The sequence below is a fragment of the Schistocerca gregaria genome, chromosome 5 (genome assembly GCF_023897955.1).
Source record: "Schistocerca gregaria isolate iqSchGreg1 chromosome 5, iqSchGreg1.2, whole genome shotgun sequence".
NCBI classification, from domain to species: Eukaryota; Metazoa; Arthropoda; class Insecta; order Orthoptera; family Acrididae; genus Schistocerca; species Schistocerca gregaria.
The window spans coordinates 70,932,626-70,952,854 of record NC_064924.1 but is presented as its reverse complement, the minus strand read 5'-3'; the positions used below and the strand labels follow the sequence as shown (position 1 = coordinate 70,952,854).

Below are 20,229 nucleotides of genomic sequence, written 5' to 3'. Positions count from 1 at the left end.
ATACCTATTTATTTCATTCATCTTGTTAGTAATTCAAGTAATACTTCTTGTGAAGTAAACACCTATTTTAACGTATAATAATGATAGTGTGTCATCACATCATTTATTTTAAACAAAACGAAGTTGTCAAAAACAAATAGGGGCTAATGAAATAACAAAATAAAACTTCATACTTTTTTATACTGTCTATTATATACCAAATGTCTAATCAATATTTTCCAGAAATTGTACAAATTTTATTAACGACGCTTAGCAGTGAACTATATTATTGAGTATTTAGTTACCAGTCTCCTGATTATAACAGGTTAGTTGCTTTTATGAGAAACGTTTTATTTTAAAGTGATATGATAAAACTGCTATTCGTAGACAGTAAGTATTGCCAAAAATTTCTGCACTGCTGAAAGTTTTTTGTATTAATTTTGAAATACAACTGAAATCTCCTTTACCCCATTTTTGAAAGCACAGTTTTCTTTAACGGAAAACTCTTTCAAGCGTTATCGATGAAAAACTTTCGCATTCTACACTGTTCTTTGGTAAAATTCATTAATATCTGAATAACCAATACTGTATTCTTTTAACCCTAATTCTTAGATTCGTAAAAATGTATTCTTTGTCAAAATGATTGTATCATTTATACAATTAATGTATTAAAATATTTATTTTTTGTGAAAGTTGTCGATGGAAATGCAAAATTATAAATACGAGAGTTACGCGTCTATTCTGCGAATCTACGCTTATCTTGTGATCTCTGAAGATATTATGATAGTCAGTCTGTGATCAACTTACAACTTGAAGCTACTTTGTCACTCATTTGAAGACGTTTGCCATTTGTCTCATTTGCCTGTAAAATTTGTCTTGTGAACAGCAGATCTGATGTTCACAAGTGACGAAAAAGGCGAAGAAATGTGTTTCATCATCACATAACAAACCCGACCTTAGACAACTAGCGGGAAGCAGAAGACAGAGATTCATTGTAACTGTTTCTTCCCAATGACAATTTAAGTAGTGTAGGAATCGTAAATATTTATATTTAAAATGCTTTTCATTTGTTTAATGTTTAACTTCCTTCCATACTGATAGCGAAGGATTATTGCAGCATCACAAGGTTGTTTACTGTTAAAATTCTTGAGAATGTATCCTGAAAGAATAATCAAATGGTTTAAATGGCTCTGAGCACTATGGGACTTAACATCTTAGGTCATGAGTCCCCTAGAACTTAGAACTACTTAAACCTAACTAACCTAAGGACATCACACACATCCATGCCCGAGGCAGGATTCGAACCTGCGACCGTAGCGGTCACGCGGTTCCGGACTGCAGATCCTAGAACCGCACGGCCACCACGGTCGGCTAAAGAATAATCAACCAACCAACTACACTCATGTTCAGGAAAAGCAGAGCACCTTGAACGATTAGAGATAGGACATTCGTATTTACAGGACATTTACATTAGTATGTTGTGCAGCCCTACGGGCTCAAGATCAACATCGATATCGCGGTGCAACATCACCCATCGATAAAATGTGCCTGCACCTGTCGTTGTCGCTACATACCGAAGGTAAGGGATCAGTGTGACTTCAGCAGAGCTGCAGGATGCCTGGCAGATGTATCGTCAGATCAGTGAATTTGAAAGAGGGCGCATTATCGACATGACGGAATGTGATGGATCCATCCGGTAAATCGCTGTTCATGTGGAATGAAGTGTTTCGGAAGTGCAACGGGTCGCGGAAGTCCGTAGAATCAGACGAGATGGGTCAGGTCACACCACCCAGACCACACCCTCCCCTATCCCCCCCCCCCTCCCGCCCCGAGAAGATCGATGCCTTATCCAAATAGCATTGCAGGACACATCTGCATCGGCTCTGGCGCAGCATGGAACAGTGTAACACATCGTACACTATCGGCGGTGACAGTCCCTGATTGATGATTGAATAAATGGTCTCTGGCTTGGAAACCAAGCATTTCCGAACACAAGTTCATTAGTCCCTTTCTTTCCCTATCGTCTCATCAATCGGTCCTTAGAGCTGTGAAAAAAATCACCCTGTATAACAGCATCATGCGCAAACAGTCTCGTGTAACTTCCAACATTATTCACTTTGTCATTTATACGTATTGTGAAAAAATGTGGTTGTTACAACTCTCCCTTGTGGTATGTTCGTAGTTACTCCTACGTCTGAAGGCTTCTCTTCGTTAAGAATAGCATGCTGTGATCTGTTTACGAGAAACTCTTCAGCCCATTCACAAAACTGGTAAAATATTCTGTAAGCTCGAATTTTGTCCGTTAGACAGCAGTCCGCAACTGTGTCCAAACTCGAGGAACAGTGCATCAACTAGGTGCCGGTGCCTACTGGTCTCTGGTACTCGCGAACGAACAGAGTGAACTGGGTTTCAGACGATCCTTTTTTTTTTTTTTAGGAAAACATGTTGACTCCTACAGAGAAGGTTTTCGGTCTCCAGAAATGTCATAATACGCGAACATACGGCATGTCCCAAAATTATCAACACACCGACGCCAGACATACAGCCGTATAATTTTGTGCGCCTATCTGACTACCCTTGGGAAATCGTGAATGACCTATGCTTTTTTCCCATCATTGTGAGTGCTTGTCTCCTGCAGCGACTTACGGTACACTTCTGCTTTCGCATACTTTATGCAGGATTGTATTGGTTTCCTGTCAGGTTTAGTGGCCTTTGCTCTGTTGAGAGATTTCAGTTACTTTTCTATCCTATGATCATTTATTTCGATACCTGTCGTTTGACGTTTGTGCGGCGATTAAAAGGAGGAACTACAGTGCCCCAGGACATCGGTCTATAGACTTAGACACTTCTTAAACTACGCACACACCCATGCCCAGGCGGGAGGGACTGCGCAATCCGTGACTCGGCCCCTCAAGCCACGCGGCCCTAAACAACAGGGCTAGCATGTAATCAATGGGGAAAATGAGCGTTTTAATGGAACTAGCGTAGAAATTTTACGCGTGTCATGTGTGAAAACCTTGAGTTTCACGTGACAAAGCTTACAAGAGAAACTTCCCATTGCACTCCCTTCAGATTTAGTGGTAAGATGGCCCAGTGAATTGCCCACCAAAAACTGATCACAGATCAAACACGAAAATAGGAACAAGGTGTACTGAACTGTGAGAAAAGAAGCAAAACAGAAACAGTGATCAGTACAACCTCAAGATGTGCAACATCGAGCCAATTTGAATAGCTGTGGCGTCGTCGTCATATCGTCACGGTGTTGAACTGCGACACCCAGGGTCCATTTTCAGATCTCCCAATTATTTTGTTTTTGTTTCACAGAACTTTAAACTGTCCGTTCAGTGATTGTCGCGAATGTTCGCAGTATACAAATTTGTGCCTGTGTCGTGGTGTAACGTCCGTTTCCGACAGCGACGTGTAAGGAAGTAACCTGCAGATAGATCAACGTACCTCCTGTTTGTTCTACAGAAGTGCCACATGTTACGACTCTAGGGTTTCGTTTAGAAATTTTTGACTCATGACTTGCTTTGCTGAAACATATTCAACATCCTTTTTTTTTTTTTTTTGTTTGAGGTCTATGCGAAATTTCGACTGCTGTCACTATTTATCACTTTAGTTTGCGACGATAATATGTTCTTACCTTATGACTCATATTCTATTACCAATGTGCGGTAGAACAATTGCAAAGACTACAGAAGGAGATTTGACACGTCAGTGACCGAACGGAAAGTTCACGGTTCTGTGTAAGCGGCATAAAGGGAGATTTGAACATGGATCCTTCGCTTTCCAATCTAACACAAAAACGACACAACCACGACGCCGCGATTCTTACAATGCGCTCACTGTTGTGTATCTTGAGCTTGGACGATTCTATTTTGCTTCTGTTTTCACAGTTCAGCTTACCTTCTTCCTGTTTTCATGCTTGACATGTGTGCCGTTTTTGGTGGACTATCCTCTGGGCCACGTTATCACTAAATTTGAGAGGGGAGCGATGGGGAGTTTATGCTTACGAGGACGCAGAGGTTGGTACACAGGCACAGATAGTGCCGTGTCTCCGCCGCGAGTGGGAGGAAACGCGTGGATAGGCAAACAGGAAGCTGCGCGTGCGCGGAATGCGTGTGAGCTTCCTGTGGGGTGCCGCTGCCTGCGTGTGTGTGTGTGTGTGTGTGTGTGTGTGTGTGTGTGTGTGTGTGTGTGTGCACCGGCAGTTCCGGCGTGCCCGTTGGTGCTGTGGTGACGTCTCTGCCGGTGATGCTAACGGCCTTTAAGGACGTGACGAAGAACGCGGTCTTGGAGCTAGTCAAGTTTTGTAAAGCCATAATGTAGAATTTCGCGTTGTGCAGCATTTCCAAGCGTGAAAAGCCCAATCAGCCACGCCGGATTTTTGCTTTATGGAGAAGAACGTGGTCAATAAGACGCACAATCGCCTTCTATGTCAGAAGCAAAACGTACCTGGTGCCACAATTGATTACGTCGTTTGCATCTACATGTGGTGCTTTTCGTATTTTGCTTGCTACGAAAGTATGACGTCACAAGGCACCAACTCATACAAGATTTAGCCAAGGCACGTCGTTTCTGGTACTATTGGTTATAATTAAATGTCAGTTAGTGACATATCGATGGTTAAGGCCGTCAGAACACCGTATCATCAAAGAAACACACTCACAATTACGTCTGTCAGTTATCAGCATTCGTACAATTATGTAATAATTAAGCACAATTAACTATTTTAGTATTAAAAAACTGTAGTCTCGGATAGAGAGCAATATTGTCAGTTGGTGTCCCGCTGTACGAAAATATTACGAGTATTTTTATTCTCCTTCATATTTTCTAAATCCTCCTGCGACTTCGTTATCAATTTAATATAAGCAAATTCTGTAATATTCGACGTTGTGTACCCATTTTTAAGAGCTCTGTGTGTTCAGGAGTGAATATGTTCGATTTTGTGAACGTGACATGGAAAATGGGCCAACGAACTGTGAGACTTGTATCTTCGTCACTGCTTTATATACTCGCTATTCAGTATTTATTTATTTATTTATCGGATAATCTTTCCAGGTTGTGGCACATATCATGTCTTTATACATATTGTGTGGGCACACAGGTACACACACACACACACACACACACACACACACACACACACACACACACACACAGTACAGAAAATTTTACGGTAATATTGCAGTAAATAAATGATGCTTTTGCTTTATTTGCTGAAGGCTCGCGCTAATTGAAGCAGGAGATACCGCAATTTCTCGTTTCAGACCTCTTGTGTTTCGCACAATTTGGCCGGCCGCGGTGGCCAGCGGTTCTAGCCGCTTCAGTCCGGAACCGCGCTACTGCTACGGTCGCAGGTTCGAATTCTGCCTCGGGCATGGATGTGTGTGATGTCCTTAGGTTAGTTAGGTTTAAGTAGTTCTAAGTTCTAGGGGACTGATGACCTCAGATGTTAAGTCCCATAGTGCTCAGAGTCATTTGAACCATTTTTCGCACAATTTGAGAATCCTTCTAATTAATAGAAGCAGCAATTAACCTAGTTTGTGATTACTGCTTCACTAAAACTTATGTGGCAGACTGTTGTAAGCTGCTATCAACCAGCCCGGTTAGCCGATCGGTCTAACGCACGTTTCGTGACGGGTTCATTCAGTAAATTAAAAGCGTACGCCGTTGGTCGTACGGCTAAAGTAGTAGAAGCTGCAAGAGAAACTTTGTGCATTATGGTGTGGTTTGTTGTTAAACTATACATTCGTAAGAGAGTATTCACTGGGGTGACAAAAGTCATAGGACATCTCCTAATATCGGGTCGAACCTCCTCTTCCAGGCGTAGTGCAACATGGTATGCACTCCACATGTCGTTGGAAGTCCCCTGAAGAAACACTGGGCCATGTTGCCTCTATACCAGCACAGCCGTCCATAACTGCGAAAGTGTTTCCGGTGCAGGAAGTTGTGCACGAACTGACCTCTCAATTAAGTCCCATAAATGTTCGATGGATTTCACGTTGCGAGATCTGGGTGCCAAATCATTCGATCAAATTGTCCAGTATCTTCTTCAAAACAGTCGGAAACAATTGTGGCCCGGTGAAATGTCGCTCTGTCATCCAGAAAATCTCCTTTTGTTGTTTGGAAACATGAAGCCCATGAATGGCTGCCAATGGTCTCCAAATAGCCGAACATAAACTTTTCCAACAATAATCGGTTCAGCTGGATCAGGGGATCACAGCCCACACCATTACGGAGCCACCTCTAGCTTGCACAGTGCCTTGTTAACAATATGAATCCATGGCTTGGTGGGGTCTGCGCTACAGTCGAACTCTACCATCAACTGAAATCGGGACTCATCTGACTAGGACGCAGTTTTATAGTCGTCTAGGTACAACCGATATCGCCACGAGCCCAGCAGAGGCGAACAGATACCTTCGTATGTCCATCATTGATTTCTACGTTTATTTCACGCAGTGTTGCTTGCATATTAGCACTGGCAGCTATACGCAAAAGCCACTGCGCTCTGTCGTCAAGTAAAGCCAGTCAGCCCACTGCGTTGTCTGTGGTGAGAGGTAATGCCTGAAGTGTTGTATTCTCGGCTCGCCCATGACACCGTGCATCTCGGAATGTTGAATTTACTAACGATTTCCGAAATTCAAAATCCCATACGTCTACCTCCGTCTTGCGTTCAACGTTCAAAGTCTGTTAATTTCCTCGTTCGGCTACAAATCACATCGGAAACCTTTTCGTATGAACTATCTGAGCACAAATGACAGCTCCGCTAATGTATTGCCCTTTTACACCTTGTGTGCACATCACTATCCCATGACTTTTGTCGCCTCAGTGTAAATTACTTCATGCTAGTTATACTGCGAGCAGGTAAAATTAGATTCCAATACACACAGAGGCTTACCAAGAATCTACAGTGTCTTGCAGAATATATATCTAAATTAGATGTATGGGATATATTATAGTTGAACAGGAACGCACCTTGTTGATGGTATGAACTGGACAGATGAAGTTTTTGGCATGAAACTACTAACCTTTGATTCTTGGTATAGTGACTGCACGATTTTGAAGTATATGGTTTGAATGCTAAGTAAGTAAATTTACTTCTTTTTCGTAGTGGTTGGAATAAAAAGAACATTTCAGACGTTCAGGCAGAGGTTTGCCTCCTCCTGTTCAGTCCCTGTTAGCTTCCCAGTATTGCAACAACTCTCGTACTTCACACCCAACGACTAAATGGGCAACGTAATTTTCCAGCAATTTAGAGGTGAGAGAACGGCGCAACGCCTAGGTGGGACCGAGCGTGTCTCGATAGCGGAGAAAAAGCTGTCACAGCTCGCTAAGGAATCACAGCTGTGCTTTCGAGTGAGAAGAGAAGGTTAAAAAAAATGTTACGTCCAATCATCACGCCCACCACTACATCCTGAGAAGTGGAGAACAAATCCTGATTGCGAAAGGGAATCGACAGCGTCGCTTCCAGAGAAACTGTTCTGGAAATTGTGGCATTTGCGGAAGCCTCTCCAAACCTAAATCCTTATGGTGGAACGCAGATTTGAACCGCTGTCATCCGCAATTTGCGTCCAGTGAAGATAAGTGCGAACTGAGAAAGAAACACATACAAATCGCATCAAATTACAGCTGCATTCGCTGTTAAACGTAGGCGAAAACCCATCCTGCCAGAGGTAAAAGACAAATTATTCCTTCCATTTTGCGGAGGGACCTCAAGCTACATCGGGCGGATATTACGTAAATATGGCATTAGACCAATATTACGACCTTCACGGAAAATTAAGGATTTGGTATGTCCAGTGAAGAGCTTGATTTGAAAGTGCCAGTTGTTTACAATTTGTCATGTGAACGAGGCGAAAATTATGTAGGGCAAACAATTCACAATGTAGTCTAGCGCTGTACAGAATATGGACGGCACATATCTTGAAAAACCAGCGATAGCGGAACACAACCTCAGCGGCACAAGATTGTTCGAGAAACCGAAAGTCCTCTCTCACGCATCAACCGACTGGGATTCCTTAATGAAAGAAGCTGTATAAATTGTTATATGCAGTAACAATTGCAACAAAGACTTAGATTTTAAACTGATAAATGCCTACAGTCGACCCGCACCCCTCCATGTGACGTCACATTGCCAATAGAAGTGAGTCACTCGATCAATGAAAGTATTTCGCTCCCGGCAGACAGTCATCTCTTGACGAAGAGGATGATAATCTTCGAAAACTCGAGTTTTGACTCCGATCTGATGCGGTCTAGACACCGGGAAGATTTTATACATGTGAATCCACTGGTGATGGAGAAGTCGAAATAGAAATAAGAAGCTACTATTTGAGGGTACAGCAGCTCTAACAGATATAGAAACTGGATTGAAAACGGAGTGGGCTGGGGAGGGGGGTGGGGTGGGGGGGGGGGGGGAGACGGAGATGGCAATGTAATCAAAAACTTAACCTATGCGAATGGCAACGGCTACAGCAGGCAGTGAAGATGACCTTGAAAGTGTGCAGGGGAAAAAAAATAGGACAAAATGCGAAAAAGCTGGTCTGCGGCAGGAAAAATTTTGACGAATAGATATTAGTGTGCAGATGAAAATCACCGATAAATATACAGTTTTGGGCTCTATGACAGCAGTGATCAGTTTCTGTTCTGATGGAATAACATGTAGGCAACTTGGAAAAACAGCAAGTTGCTAAAGGAAAGGAAATTGTCACTATTGACTGAAATAAAAATGTATAAATCTGTGATCTTTCGCGTAGTTTTGTACAGATGTGAGTCACAATGAAAAAAGTGAATCGCATTCTTCGGGCGCGTGTTCTAAAAACGGGACGTCTGTGTGCAGATACCGTCAGCGTACCTAGCCAACAACAAGGTTGAACCACCAGAAGATGTAGGACAGTTGCCCCGAGGAAATATTGTGGAATTTGCATAACGTGATCCGGGAGCAAATTACTATTTACAGTATTTATCTGCATCAAGAAACATACAGCACGACAGTTTTATTATTCTTTTTATTTGTTCATTTTCTTCAAATTCAGTTGTACGATGTCCTCAGTCTCATTTTTTTTTCCCCCTAGTTCACGCTCAGAGCAGGTAAATGATAATTGCTACTCCTAAGGGCGTGCTGCCGCTTGCTCTGTATTGGAGTGCCAGCAATCGTTTTGTGTACTGTGACCACGACAATTCGAAGCGCTACTGTGAAGACACTTATGTCCCACTGTGACGTCAGCTGTTAACGGTACCACTAACGCCATCTCCTAAAGCAGGAGGCGATGAGGCGAGCCGTTCACTTCCTCTGCCCCCATAAGGACCTCCGGTAGCAGGTCTACTTCACACAGAGTGCTATAGTGACTCAAGTCTTTGCATGAAACGACTAGGGCTTACAGAACACTCTGCGACAGGCATATGCCTTGGGTGTTCCCTGCAATCCAATCGTCTGATCCATATGAGCATTAAAGTCCCTGATTAGCTCCCAAAGCTTCTCTGCTTGGAGACAGTCTTAACGTTTTCTTGTTGAGAACCACTCCATGATGTTTCCGTACGATCTTGCAAAAATGTAACAGAACATAGAGAATGTGCCACTAAACACTTTGAGGTAGCGAACCTGGGGCCGGAGAAGCCTGCTTAAGCAGATGCGGATGTAGACTTGTCTACCGCTTTGTTTACCATTACCGTTTTCCACCTTATTTACAACGACCATGCGCACAAATTTACTCGTAGTGTACTGTTTATTTGCATGTACATTCTTTATTTCCTGATTATCAGGAAATCATGATGCAGGTTTTGTTTACTTTATTTGTCTATAAGGTGGATCCGCCTTCTTCATTGCGGATGCACAAGTAAGTCCGACCTCCTATGGGAATCTCAGAGTAGCAAGCACGATGCAATGTACATGGTCTGCGGATAGGTGGCTCTCGGAGAGAACGTGGGTCGGCCTAGAGGCGTGCTGAGATTGCGTAGGTGCGATAACACTCTGTCGCGGATGGCACGTTGATTAACGCACCTGCCCAGTAAGCAGGAGATCCCGGGTTCGAATCCCGAACCGGTACACATTTTGCTGATTCCGCATAATCTACCGATGCAGTTGAGATCAGTAATGCCTTTCCTTTCTCCCCCTCCCCACCTTCTATTTACATATAATATAGCAATTCATTACAGAATGTCAGTTTCACATCAGAGTCTAACTGTCTTTAACATGAGACAATGTTCAGTACAAGTGCTGCAGTTGGATCCCTACTACGACGATACTATCGTCGCAAGCTACGGTTACACCTGATCCCTGATTACATAAAGGGTTGGATCAGCGGCACTGCGCTCGAACATAAATAATTTTCCGCCTGTGGCGGTCATAAGCGAAAGGGCGTATCTACGCTGATGTCTGCGTTTCGTTGTTGCGTCTGGCAGCGAATGTCTTTACTTGTGGTCTCGTCTTGAGGTACCATCTTACGCGCGAGACCTCATTCTACTGACGACACCACATATAGTTTTATATTTCCGTCGGAGTAACATAGTTCGATGAGATTAATTCGGTGATATATAAAGCAAGAGGACATGTGCTATTGGTGCGATACTGTACCGCGTCTTCGACAACTAACCATGACACGGTGGTTTGACAGACGTTTTCACTTGGTGAGAGATCTGGAGAATGTGCTGGCCAGGGCAGCAATCGAACATTTTCTGTATACAGAAAGGCTCGTACAGGAACTGTAACATGCGGTCGTGTATTATCCTGCTGAAATTTAGGGTTTCGTATGGATCGAATGAAGGGTAGAGCCACGGGTAGTAACACATCTGAAATGTAACGTCCACTGTTCAAAGTTCCGTCAATGCGAACAAGAGGTCACCGAGACGTGTAACCAATGACACCCCATACCATCACGCCGGGTGATACGCCAGTATGGCGATGACGAATACACGCTTCCAATGTGCGTTCACCGCGATGTCGCCAAACACGGATGCGACCATCATGATGCTGTAAACAGAACCTGGATTCATCCGAAAAAATGTTGTTTTGCCATTCGTGCACCCAGGTTCGTCGTTCAGTACACCATCGCAATCGCTCCTTTCTGTGATGCAGCGTCAAGGGTAACCGCAGCCATGGTCTGCGAGCTGATATTCCATGCTGCTGCAAACGTTGTCGAACTGTTCGTGCAGATGGTTGTCGTCTTGCAAACGTCCCCATCTATTGACAGGGATCGAGACGTGGTTGCACGATCCGTTACATCCATGCGGATAAGATGCCTGTCATATCGACTGCTAGTGATACGAGGCCGTTGGCAACCAGCACGGCGTTCCGTATTACCCTCCTGAACCCACCCATTCCATATTCTGCTAATAGTCATTGGATCTCGACCAACGTGAGCAGCAATGTCGCGAAACGATAAACCACAATCGCGATAGGCTACAATCCGACCTTTATCAAAGTCGGAAACGTGATGATACGCATTTCTCCTGCTTACGCAAGGCATCACAACATCGTTTCACCAGGCAAGACCGGTCAACTGCTGTTTGTGTTTAAGAAATCGGTAGGAAACTTTCCTGATGTCAGTTCGCAGCTCGTGGTCGTGCGGTAGCCTTCTCGCTTCCCGCGCCCTGGTTCCCAGGTTCGATTCCCGGCGGGGTCAGGGATTTTCTCTGCCTCGTGATGACTGGGTGTTGGGTGATGTCCTTAGGTTAGTTAGGTTTAAGTAGTTCTAGGGGACTGCTGACCATAGATGTTAAGTCCCATAGTGCTCAGAGCCATTTGAACCATTTTTTCCCTCATGTCAGCACGTTGTAGGTGTCGCCACCGGGGCCAACGTTGTGTGAATGCCCTGAAAAGCTAATCATTTGCATATCACAGCACCTTCGACCTGTAGTTAAATTTCACGTCTGTAGTACGTCATCTTCGTGATGTAGCAGTTTTAATAGCTAGTAGTGTAGTAACTGTGAGGGCGAGGGGAGTTGTGAAAGTTCACCTTCCTGTTCACAAAACCAGTCCTGGACGATGTGAACAGGGGTGTTTCGTCTTGGAACACAGCATCACTATTGGAGAACAAACATTGTACCACAGAATCATCCAAACTGCTCACTTAATCTCTATCAGTAATGCGACCTTGCGGACCATGAAACACCACGATGTGGCTGCCAAAATCGTCACTGAACACCAGCTATGTTTCACTTTGAGAACGCAGAACAAAGCCAAGAGGCGAAAGCCGTGTATAGCAAGCTTCATCCGACCAGATGACATTCTTCCATTGCTCCGTAGACCGGGTGTTATGGCTTGGACGCCACGTTTTCCTGTCATTAGGATTTGAGTCAGAAATGTGTGATTTTGGAAGTTGACCTCCCCCTGCAGGGGTCCTCGGCTTCTGAAGCATCCTTCGTACTGTTTTGGTGCTGACATGATTCGCGAGTGCGACTTTCGATTGTGCAGGGAGTTATACAGCTATCCTCCTCTTAGTCTTCGTCACAATCCCCTTTAATGATCGACTGCCACGATTAGTCAATATATACTTTCGTGCATGTTGTGACTTAGTGGATGATGTCTTTCCGTTTTACCTATGGGGGGTATAAATCTTCGATACTGTGCCTCTTTAAAGAGCAAAAACTTTGGCTACTTTGGTTGTCGAAGCACAAACCGTACGAGTACCAAGAATTTTCCCACATTCAAAGTCACTCAGCTCCGACGTAATGCACTCACTACTACACAGAACGCTAAGCTGGTGACGACAAATACTTGAGACATGCTGAGGACATTGCACACGTGGCATACGTGGTGAAGTACTACAGTGCGACCTGAAGGTTTGGCTACCACCTGTTATTACGCGTCTGTTCGAGAATGCATTTCTTGCTGTGTTTCCATATTTTTGTCCAGCCCCTGTACTTCCGTATGGAGTGTATGTAAGTCATTGGATGAAACTGTGACCAACAGATACCAATACATCGCATTGGAGTTCGGTGGTGCTATGTCCAGGAAACTGCAGTCGATGGATGATCGTGAGGAACGGGAGGAAGACTTGGACAACATTTCCGCTTGCTGTAATGGATGTCAGCTCTATTTAAATGTGAAATAATACAAGAAATGCTTATAACAAAAAAAGATCGTATTCGATTACGAGGTTATTGGTCACATTTCACGCACGTCACATAAGTATTTAGAGTTAATGCTAAGAAGCGATATGAAATGGGACACTGACCCAAAACCAGTAGCAGGGAAGGCGAATAGAAGACAGAAATTTGTTGCAATGTTCTTGGGAAAGTGGAGCGCATCTTAAAAGGAGGTTACATACAAGACATTAGTGCTGCGAACTTCGATGTTCTCAGCTTGTAGTCGTTATCAAGCACAATGACAGCTGACATCGTCGGAATTCAAAAATGCTGTGCTATTATCGTTACAGGAAGGTGTAGCTCTTGTTCAAGTTCAACAGAGATGCTCGGAGAAGCTACATATGAGTCCTTAGAAGAAAGATGACGAACATCTTGGGAAATTATAGTTCGGATGCGGAGGTGAGCGATCGTAGAATAGAAAAGCAACTGAAACTGCTGGGCTGGATGCCCAGAGGTTGTGCAGAGATTATGCGAAAGAACGTGCACCCTTTCTAGCAGTTTATTGTAGGTGGCTGGAGCAGTGAAGGTTACTTAGCGACTGTATAACAGCACAGGTCATTCCTGTTTTCAAGAACGGCCGTCAGACAGGCACGCATAATTATAGATCGCTGACGTCAAGGTCTTTCAGAATTATGATATATGTTTTATGCTCGTGGATTATGATATTCGTGGAGAACGGATATCTCCTATGAAAAAATCTACGTGAATCCGCAAACAGTGGTCTTGCGAAACTCAGCCGACTGTTTCTTCACGACGTCCATGTCGCCGTAGACATCGTTGCCCACGTTGAGGGCCGCGCGGGGTAGCCGCTCGGTCTGGGGCGTTCTGCAGGGTTCACACGGCTGCCCCCATCGGAGGTTCGAGTCCTCCCTCGGGCATGGGTGTGTGTGTTGTCCTTAGCGTAAGGTAGTTTGTGTAAGCTTAGGGACCGATCACCTCAGCAGTTTGGTCCCATTACATCTTACCACAAATTTCCAACTTTTCCAGGTTACGGCCATGTTCCTCGTCAAGGCATTCCGTACTATTCCAAACTGTATTTTAGTGAGCTAAATTACAGATTTCCGAATAGGGGAACAGATATTGGCTGGACTCAGGACTTTCTTCCACGCCGAATTCAACAAGTCACTCTTAAACGGGACGGAAATCATAAACACACTGTCAGACAAAAAAAGAAAAAAGGAAAAAGGAAACGCAGCACTAAAGACTTATCCGATGGGACGGAAATGGGTAGGTGTGATGTACATGTGCAGGCAAACGAATGATTACAATTTCAGAAAAGCTGAATAATTTATTCAAGAGGAAGGTTTTCTCAATCAGAGCAAGAAAATAACGCTTCAATCCACGTCTTGGACTTATGCAAGCAGTTATTCGGCTTGACACTGATTGACAGAGTTGTTGGGTGTCCTCGTGAGGGATATCACGCCACATTTTACCCAACTGGCGCGTTACATCGTCAAAATCTCGAGGTGCTTGGAGGTCCCTGTCCATAAATCTCCAAGCTTTCTTAATTGGGGAGAGATCAGCCGACCGTGGAGGCCAATGTAGGTTTTGGCAAGCACGAAGGCAAGGAGTAGAAAGTTTTTGCTCCTCCATTCTTTTGGCTGATGGTCTGCGGGACTTCAGCCGTTCACTGCGTAATAAAATGAAACACCTACAGCCGTCGTTTTGATGTTATTTAGTTATATTGTAACCAATAACTGACCCGATACACCACCTTCAGGTATTCAGATTGTGTACTAAATCACCGAAACTGGTTCCAACATAATACAATACCATTTAAACGATGGCTGTAAGTGTTCCATTTAATTACGTTAAGTAGTAAAATATCTCGCCGTCTGCGGGAGGGAATTATCTTCCTAAAATGTAAGCCCAGGATGGCATGTCACGAAGGGCAACAAAACGGGCAGTAGAATATCGTCGTCGTACCGTTATGCTGTAACGGTGACTTGGATGACAACCAACGCTCCATTTATGAAACTCTCTCTTTTGAGTAAATCATCCAGATTTTCTAAAATTGTAATCATCTGTTCTTCTGTACCTGTACATCACATCTACCGACTTCCATCTCTTTCTCATAATTCCTTCGTGGTGAGTCCTTTTCGTTTTTTGTTTGTTTTCTTTTTTTGTCTTAGAATGAATAGAGCTACGAGTGTAGGAGTAGCTAAAGGGAGTGTTGTAGAGCCATTACTATCCGTAGTTTATATTAACGATCTACTTGACAGTGACCGAGTCTCTGTGAGGCTATTCGAGAACGATATCGTTGTCTATACTAGAGGAAGATTGGCACGTGAGAAGGCTATAGTCAGAAACAGGAAGATTCGCATGGGATTAACGAGTGGTGCGTGGCCTGGCAGTTGACTCTAAACATAAATACATGCAAAGTGTTGCACATAAAGTGGCGAGGATATACACTACACTTCTCCTACGTTATAGGCGACAAATCACTCTAAAATATGTGGAACAACCACATACAAAACAAAAAAATATCCTCCGTATAGGCATTCAAGGCCCAGAGGTACCGACCGACCGCCGAGTTATCACCAGAAGACAGGCGTCACTGGACGTTGACATGGAGGTCAGCACACAGCTCTCCCGGTTGTTCGTCAGTTTTCGTGACCAGAGCCGCTACCTCTCGCCAACAGAGCTCTGAAGACCCGGACGGCCACCCATCCAAGCGCCAGTCAAACCCGACAGCATTTAACTTCGGTGATCTGACAGGAACCAATGTTGCCACTGAGGCAACGACGTTGGAAACCACATAAAACATAGGAAAAGCCGATGTCAGGCTGAGATTCATTGGCAGAATCTTATGGAAACGGAATTCGTCCACGAAAGAAGTGGTTTTTAAAACACTCGTTCGACCGATTCTTGAGTACTGTTCACCCGTCTGGGACCGTTGCCAGGTTGATCTAATACAACAGATGGACGATATTCACAGATGAGCGGCGCCTTTTGTCAAGGCATCGCTTAGCTACTCGGTGCGAGACCGTTACGGAGGTGCTCAGTGGGAGACGGTACAAGAGAAGAGTTACGTACCACGAAATTGTTTTCTGCTGAAAGCTGGAGAGCATACATTACAAGAAGAGTCGGCCAGGATTTTTCTTTCCCCCACATACGTTTCGCGAAGTGATCACGACGAGAAAATTGGATGTCATACGCAGTTTTACCGCTCATCATATTTCCTACGCCATTCGCGAATAGACCAGGAAAGAGTGGAAAAGAAAGTGGTAGCAGAAGTACCCTCCGCCATGCACATTCAGCTGGCTTTCGGAGTAGAGATGCAGATGTCGATCCACAAACCCTCTTGGGTATACTTGGAGCGCCTATACTGGAGGAAAATTCAGCGAGTATTTTACTGCTACTTTGTACACCTCGTATTGGGATGGTTAGGATATGGCAAGAGAGATTAAGTCATTGCAGAGGCGCGTGGACAGTAGTTTGGAAGTGAATGGAAGACGACATAAAATCGATAAAATGGACAACACAGTTTGCAATAATTTACGTAGAGTATATGTACACGTATAGAAGGGAAATTCAAGCTTGCTATTAGCAGAGCTGATTTATCCTCTCAGGTACCAAACGTTGAGTGCGAAACTGAACAATTAAGGAGTGTTCGTCCTTCCTGCAGGTACTGGCGACTCGGGCTGCTAGGAAGCGGCTAGCGGGAACTGCTGACGCCTGCCACCCATCTGTCAGCAGTCGTAATTGACTACTGTAGCTTGAAGTTACCGCCTGTGTTTCCGTTCAAGGCAACGGCAGCTGCTACGATAAACAGACTCGGCCGTGAAATTCCTCATCCGACGTTTGTCGTTGGCTAGACTTTTATGTAGCAGTGGTAGCGGGCGGGGCCTACAGTAAATACGCCCCCCCCCCTCCTCCTCCCTCCCCCCCTCACCATGGCAACAAATTTGTGACTTCACACTACTTAGTTGTGTTGCCCAATATGGATCGCGAACGCTCGGCTACGTCCGAGGCCAGGCGGCAAACTAGTATATGAAAGAAAAGGTACTCAAGAAAGTCTTAACTGTGTCATATGTTTTCTATAGCGCGAGTGTATGTAAACGCGCAGCTGCGTAGTATCAAACTGGACTGAAGTAGTAAATCACGCACAGCTGGAGACGGTCGCTGCAGTTCTTTTAAGACCTGCAGGGTCATGTGCGGTATCGTACGCCACAGGGCCCGTATATCTCACTGGTTCCGAGAAACAGCAGCAGCCTGACATGACATCACAATACAAAAAGCACTTTTGTTACCTCGAACATCCCTGGATGGGGCCTCCCATCCAACAATGCCATACGCTCATTTCCATCACCATGCCCGCTTTGCTCTCGACATCTTCCCCTACAAAGGATGCTGCATCATCTGTATCTACACACATACTTTGCGAACTACTGTGAAGTGCGTGGCGGAGAGTATTTCCAACTGAATTTCATACGAGTAGAGTTGTAAAACTACCGAAGACTAGTCAGCGTAGACTAGGGTATTTGTCCCTTTGTTATGGGGCCAGCTATGACTGCAATCGCGTTACCTGTGTGTTGCATACCTGTCGGACGTTATCTCATTTCGATTGCTTTGTTCACATATGCTATCAGTGTCTTACTAGATGCTTCTGGAAGACAGAAGCGGTGAACTGTCTAGAAATGAGAATGAATGAAGGACAAGGAATCTACAGAACAGTTTTGTTCTACATAGTTATACTCTTGTCTGCTAGTTAAAAATATGCAGCAAAATTGAAACTGTCAGTCCTTAAGTTATGTTTTGTTCGAAAATTTTTGATTTGTAACGTGAAGCACATGGATGTTATAGTAAAAATCAGTTTTAAGAAAACCATACTGATTTATCACATAGCGCTAGAAAATGCAATTTCCTCCATAGAAAGGTAAAACTGAAAAAAAATAAAAACACTAAACAAAAACATGTCGAACACCGCTTCAGTACTTCGTCAAGGGTACATAAAACATGTTTCTGTTATTCAACACTGTCGCACTTAGCAGTAATAAAAAGGAACAATTAACGCTACCGACTGTCATTGGCGTACTGAGATCAAAACCGTGTGTGTGAATTCCTACGGGACCAAACTGCTGAGGTCATCGGTCCCTTGACTTACACAGTACTTAAACTAACTTACCCTAAGGACAATAGATACACACACGCCCGAGTGAGGACTCGAACCTCCGGCGGGAGTGTACTGAGATCAAAAAGCGATCCATTAATACAGATAACTTTCAAAGTGTCTAACTTACTTTCCGTCATATGTTTGCCAGCTCTGTTAACGACTTCAGTTGGAAACACCGCGCTTAATGGGCAATGTAGCTACTCAGTCGTTCCAGCCTCCGGGGCTGAGAAATTTTCCACTAGTGGCGCGATCCAGCGCACAGTAGCTGCGGAAACAGACGCCTCGCTCTCCCCTCCTTTCAGATAATCTGCCGCTGTGCCTGGACACGTCGTAAAGCCGCCAATTGGTAACCAGCGCACGGATAGCGTGGAATGATAATGCGGTACTTCGAGAACTAGCGAGCGTGCTTGGAAAACTTAAGGGTCTGGATACGTGTGAAATGCACATGGAATATTACAGCTAATCTAGTCTTTGTAGCCGGCCGGTGTGACCGAGGGGTTCTAGGCGCTTCAGTCTGGAACCGCGTGACCGCTACGGTCGCAGGTTCGAACCCTGCCTCGTGCATCGATGTGTGTGATGTCCTTAGGTTAGTTAGGTTTAAGTAGCTCTTAGTTCTAGGGGACTGATGACCTCAGACGTTAAGTCCCATAGTGCTCAGAGCCATTTGAACCATTTAGTCTGTGTAGACATGTTTAATACGCCGATTGTAATTGACGTACTAAGACAAAAACGTGATCCTCTTAAATAGATAACTCACTGCACGCAGCTAACGACGCCAACTATAGACAAAGAGCTTAAGTAAAGTTGCTGTTCTGCCGAAGCATTGAAGTCTCCGGGGACGAGAAATTTTGCACTTGCAACGTGCTCCAAGGCCCATGGCAGAGGAACCAAGAAGCTTTTCCTCGTCTGAGATCATCCATTGCTGCGCTCGTATACACGTCGTAGGGCAGCCAGTTCAGCTCACGGGCAGCGTAGAATGATAATGCGGGACTTCGAGAAAGCAGCGAACGTGCTTAGGGAAGTTAAGTGTGAGAACACATCTGAAATGCACATCTACTACATATCTAAATTGCACACTCCGTGTTCTGAGCTAGACGCTGACGAACGTCTGCGGGGCACGTTCACGCTGGCGGCGCGAGTGAAAGCTAGTGCTGACTGTGTGACCTCCCGGTGCGAAAGGCCGTTCCCGGTACCCGACTGGCGGCAACTCCCCCGCATAGTGCGGAGCGGCACTTGAGCGTGTCCACTCACCTTCATGGTCCCGTTGTGGCGCCGAACGACGTGCAGTGTCGCGGCCGGCGGCGGCCGGTGCCTTATATAAGGTTGCCTCCCCCTCTCCCCCTCCCCCACCCTTCCTCTCCCACTGGCAGCTGACCATGCCCCTCCCCCGCCGCCTAGTCACTCAGTCGACTCCGCGAACATTAACAAGGTCGATGCCGCCTCATTCAATGTTTTCCTGCGGAATAGCTGACGCCCCGTTTTCTGAAGGGAACTATCGCAGCTCTCTTTTAACTTTGCCTTAATACTCTTTGGCATTCCAGTCGTGAATGTCGTAGTACCACATTGCTTAGATAAATGCTGTCGTACGACTGTTTCGCCTCTCTTACAACACTACAGCGTTAGCTTGAACGTTGGACGCGTGACTAGAACCGTTCTGGTGTCCTGGTTTCAAACACCGCCACAGCTCGTGCTTCTAATTTTATACGGTTTCCTTAAACGTTTTATGGGCAGGTGATGCTATCTTACATTGCTACCCAAGTGGTTTTGTTCACCGTCTTTGTGAAAATTGAGCCAGGACTTTTTCACTGTACTCGACATATTCGTCACGACAAAACAGCAATTGTATTGATATTTAAAACAATTCTCACCAATTCTTCAGTCTCAGTTGCACAGTTTTAAATATATGACATGTTTCGATCTGTCTGGATCATCTTCAGAACTATACACTTGCGTGAAACACCCGTCGTATCTATGTCAGAACCTCACATCAGTGCTCTCTATGTGTCAGAAACTCGTACTAGAAACTCAGATTATTACTATGATAATAG

General features: G+C 44.7%; 1 protein-coding gene across 1 annotated transcript in view; it reads right to left on the bottom strand.

Annotated features, from left to right (window-relative positions):
- The window catches only part of LOC126271850 (uncharacterized), a 35,053-nt gene extending 15,579 nt beyond the window's left edge, over positions 1-19,474 (bottom strand). Inside the window, exon 1 of the mRNA XM_049974186.1 lies at positions 19,433-19,474. Within this exon, the coding sequence (XP_049830143.1) occupies positions 19,433-19,438 (6 nt within the window). The 5' untranslated portion in view covers positions 19,439-19,474. The remainder of the gene's footprint in view (positions 1-19,432) is intronic.
- Between the last annotated feature and the right edge of the window lie 755 nt (positions 19,475-20,229).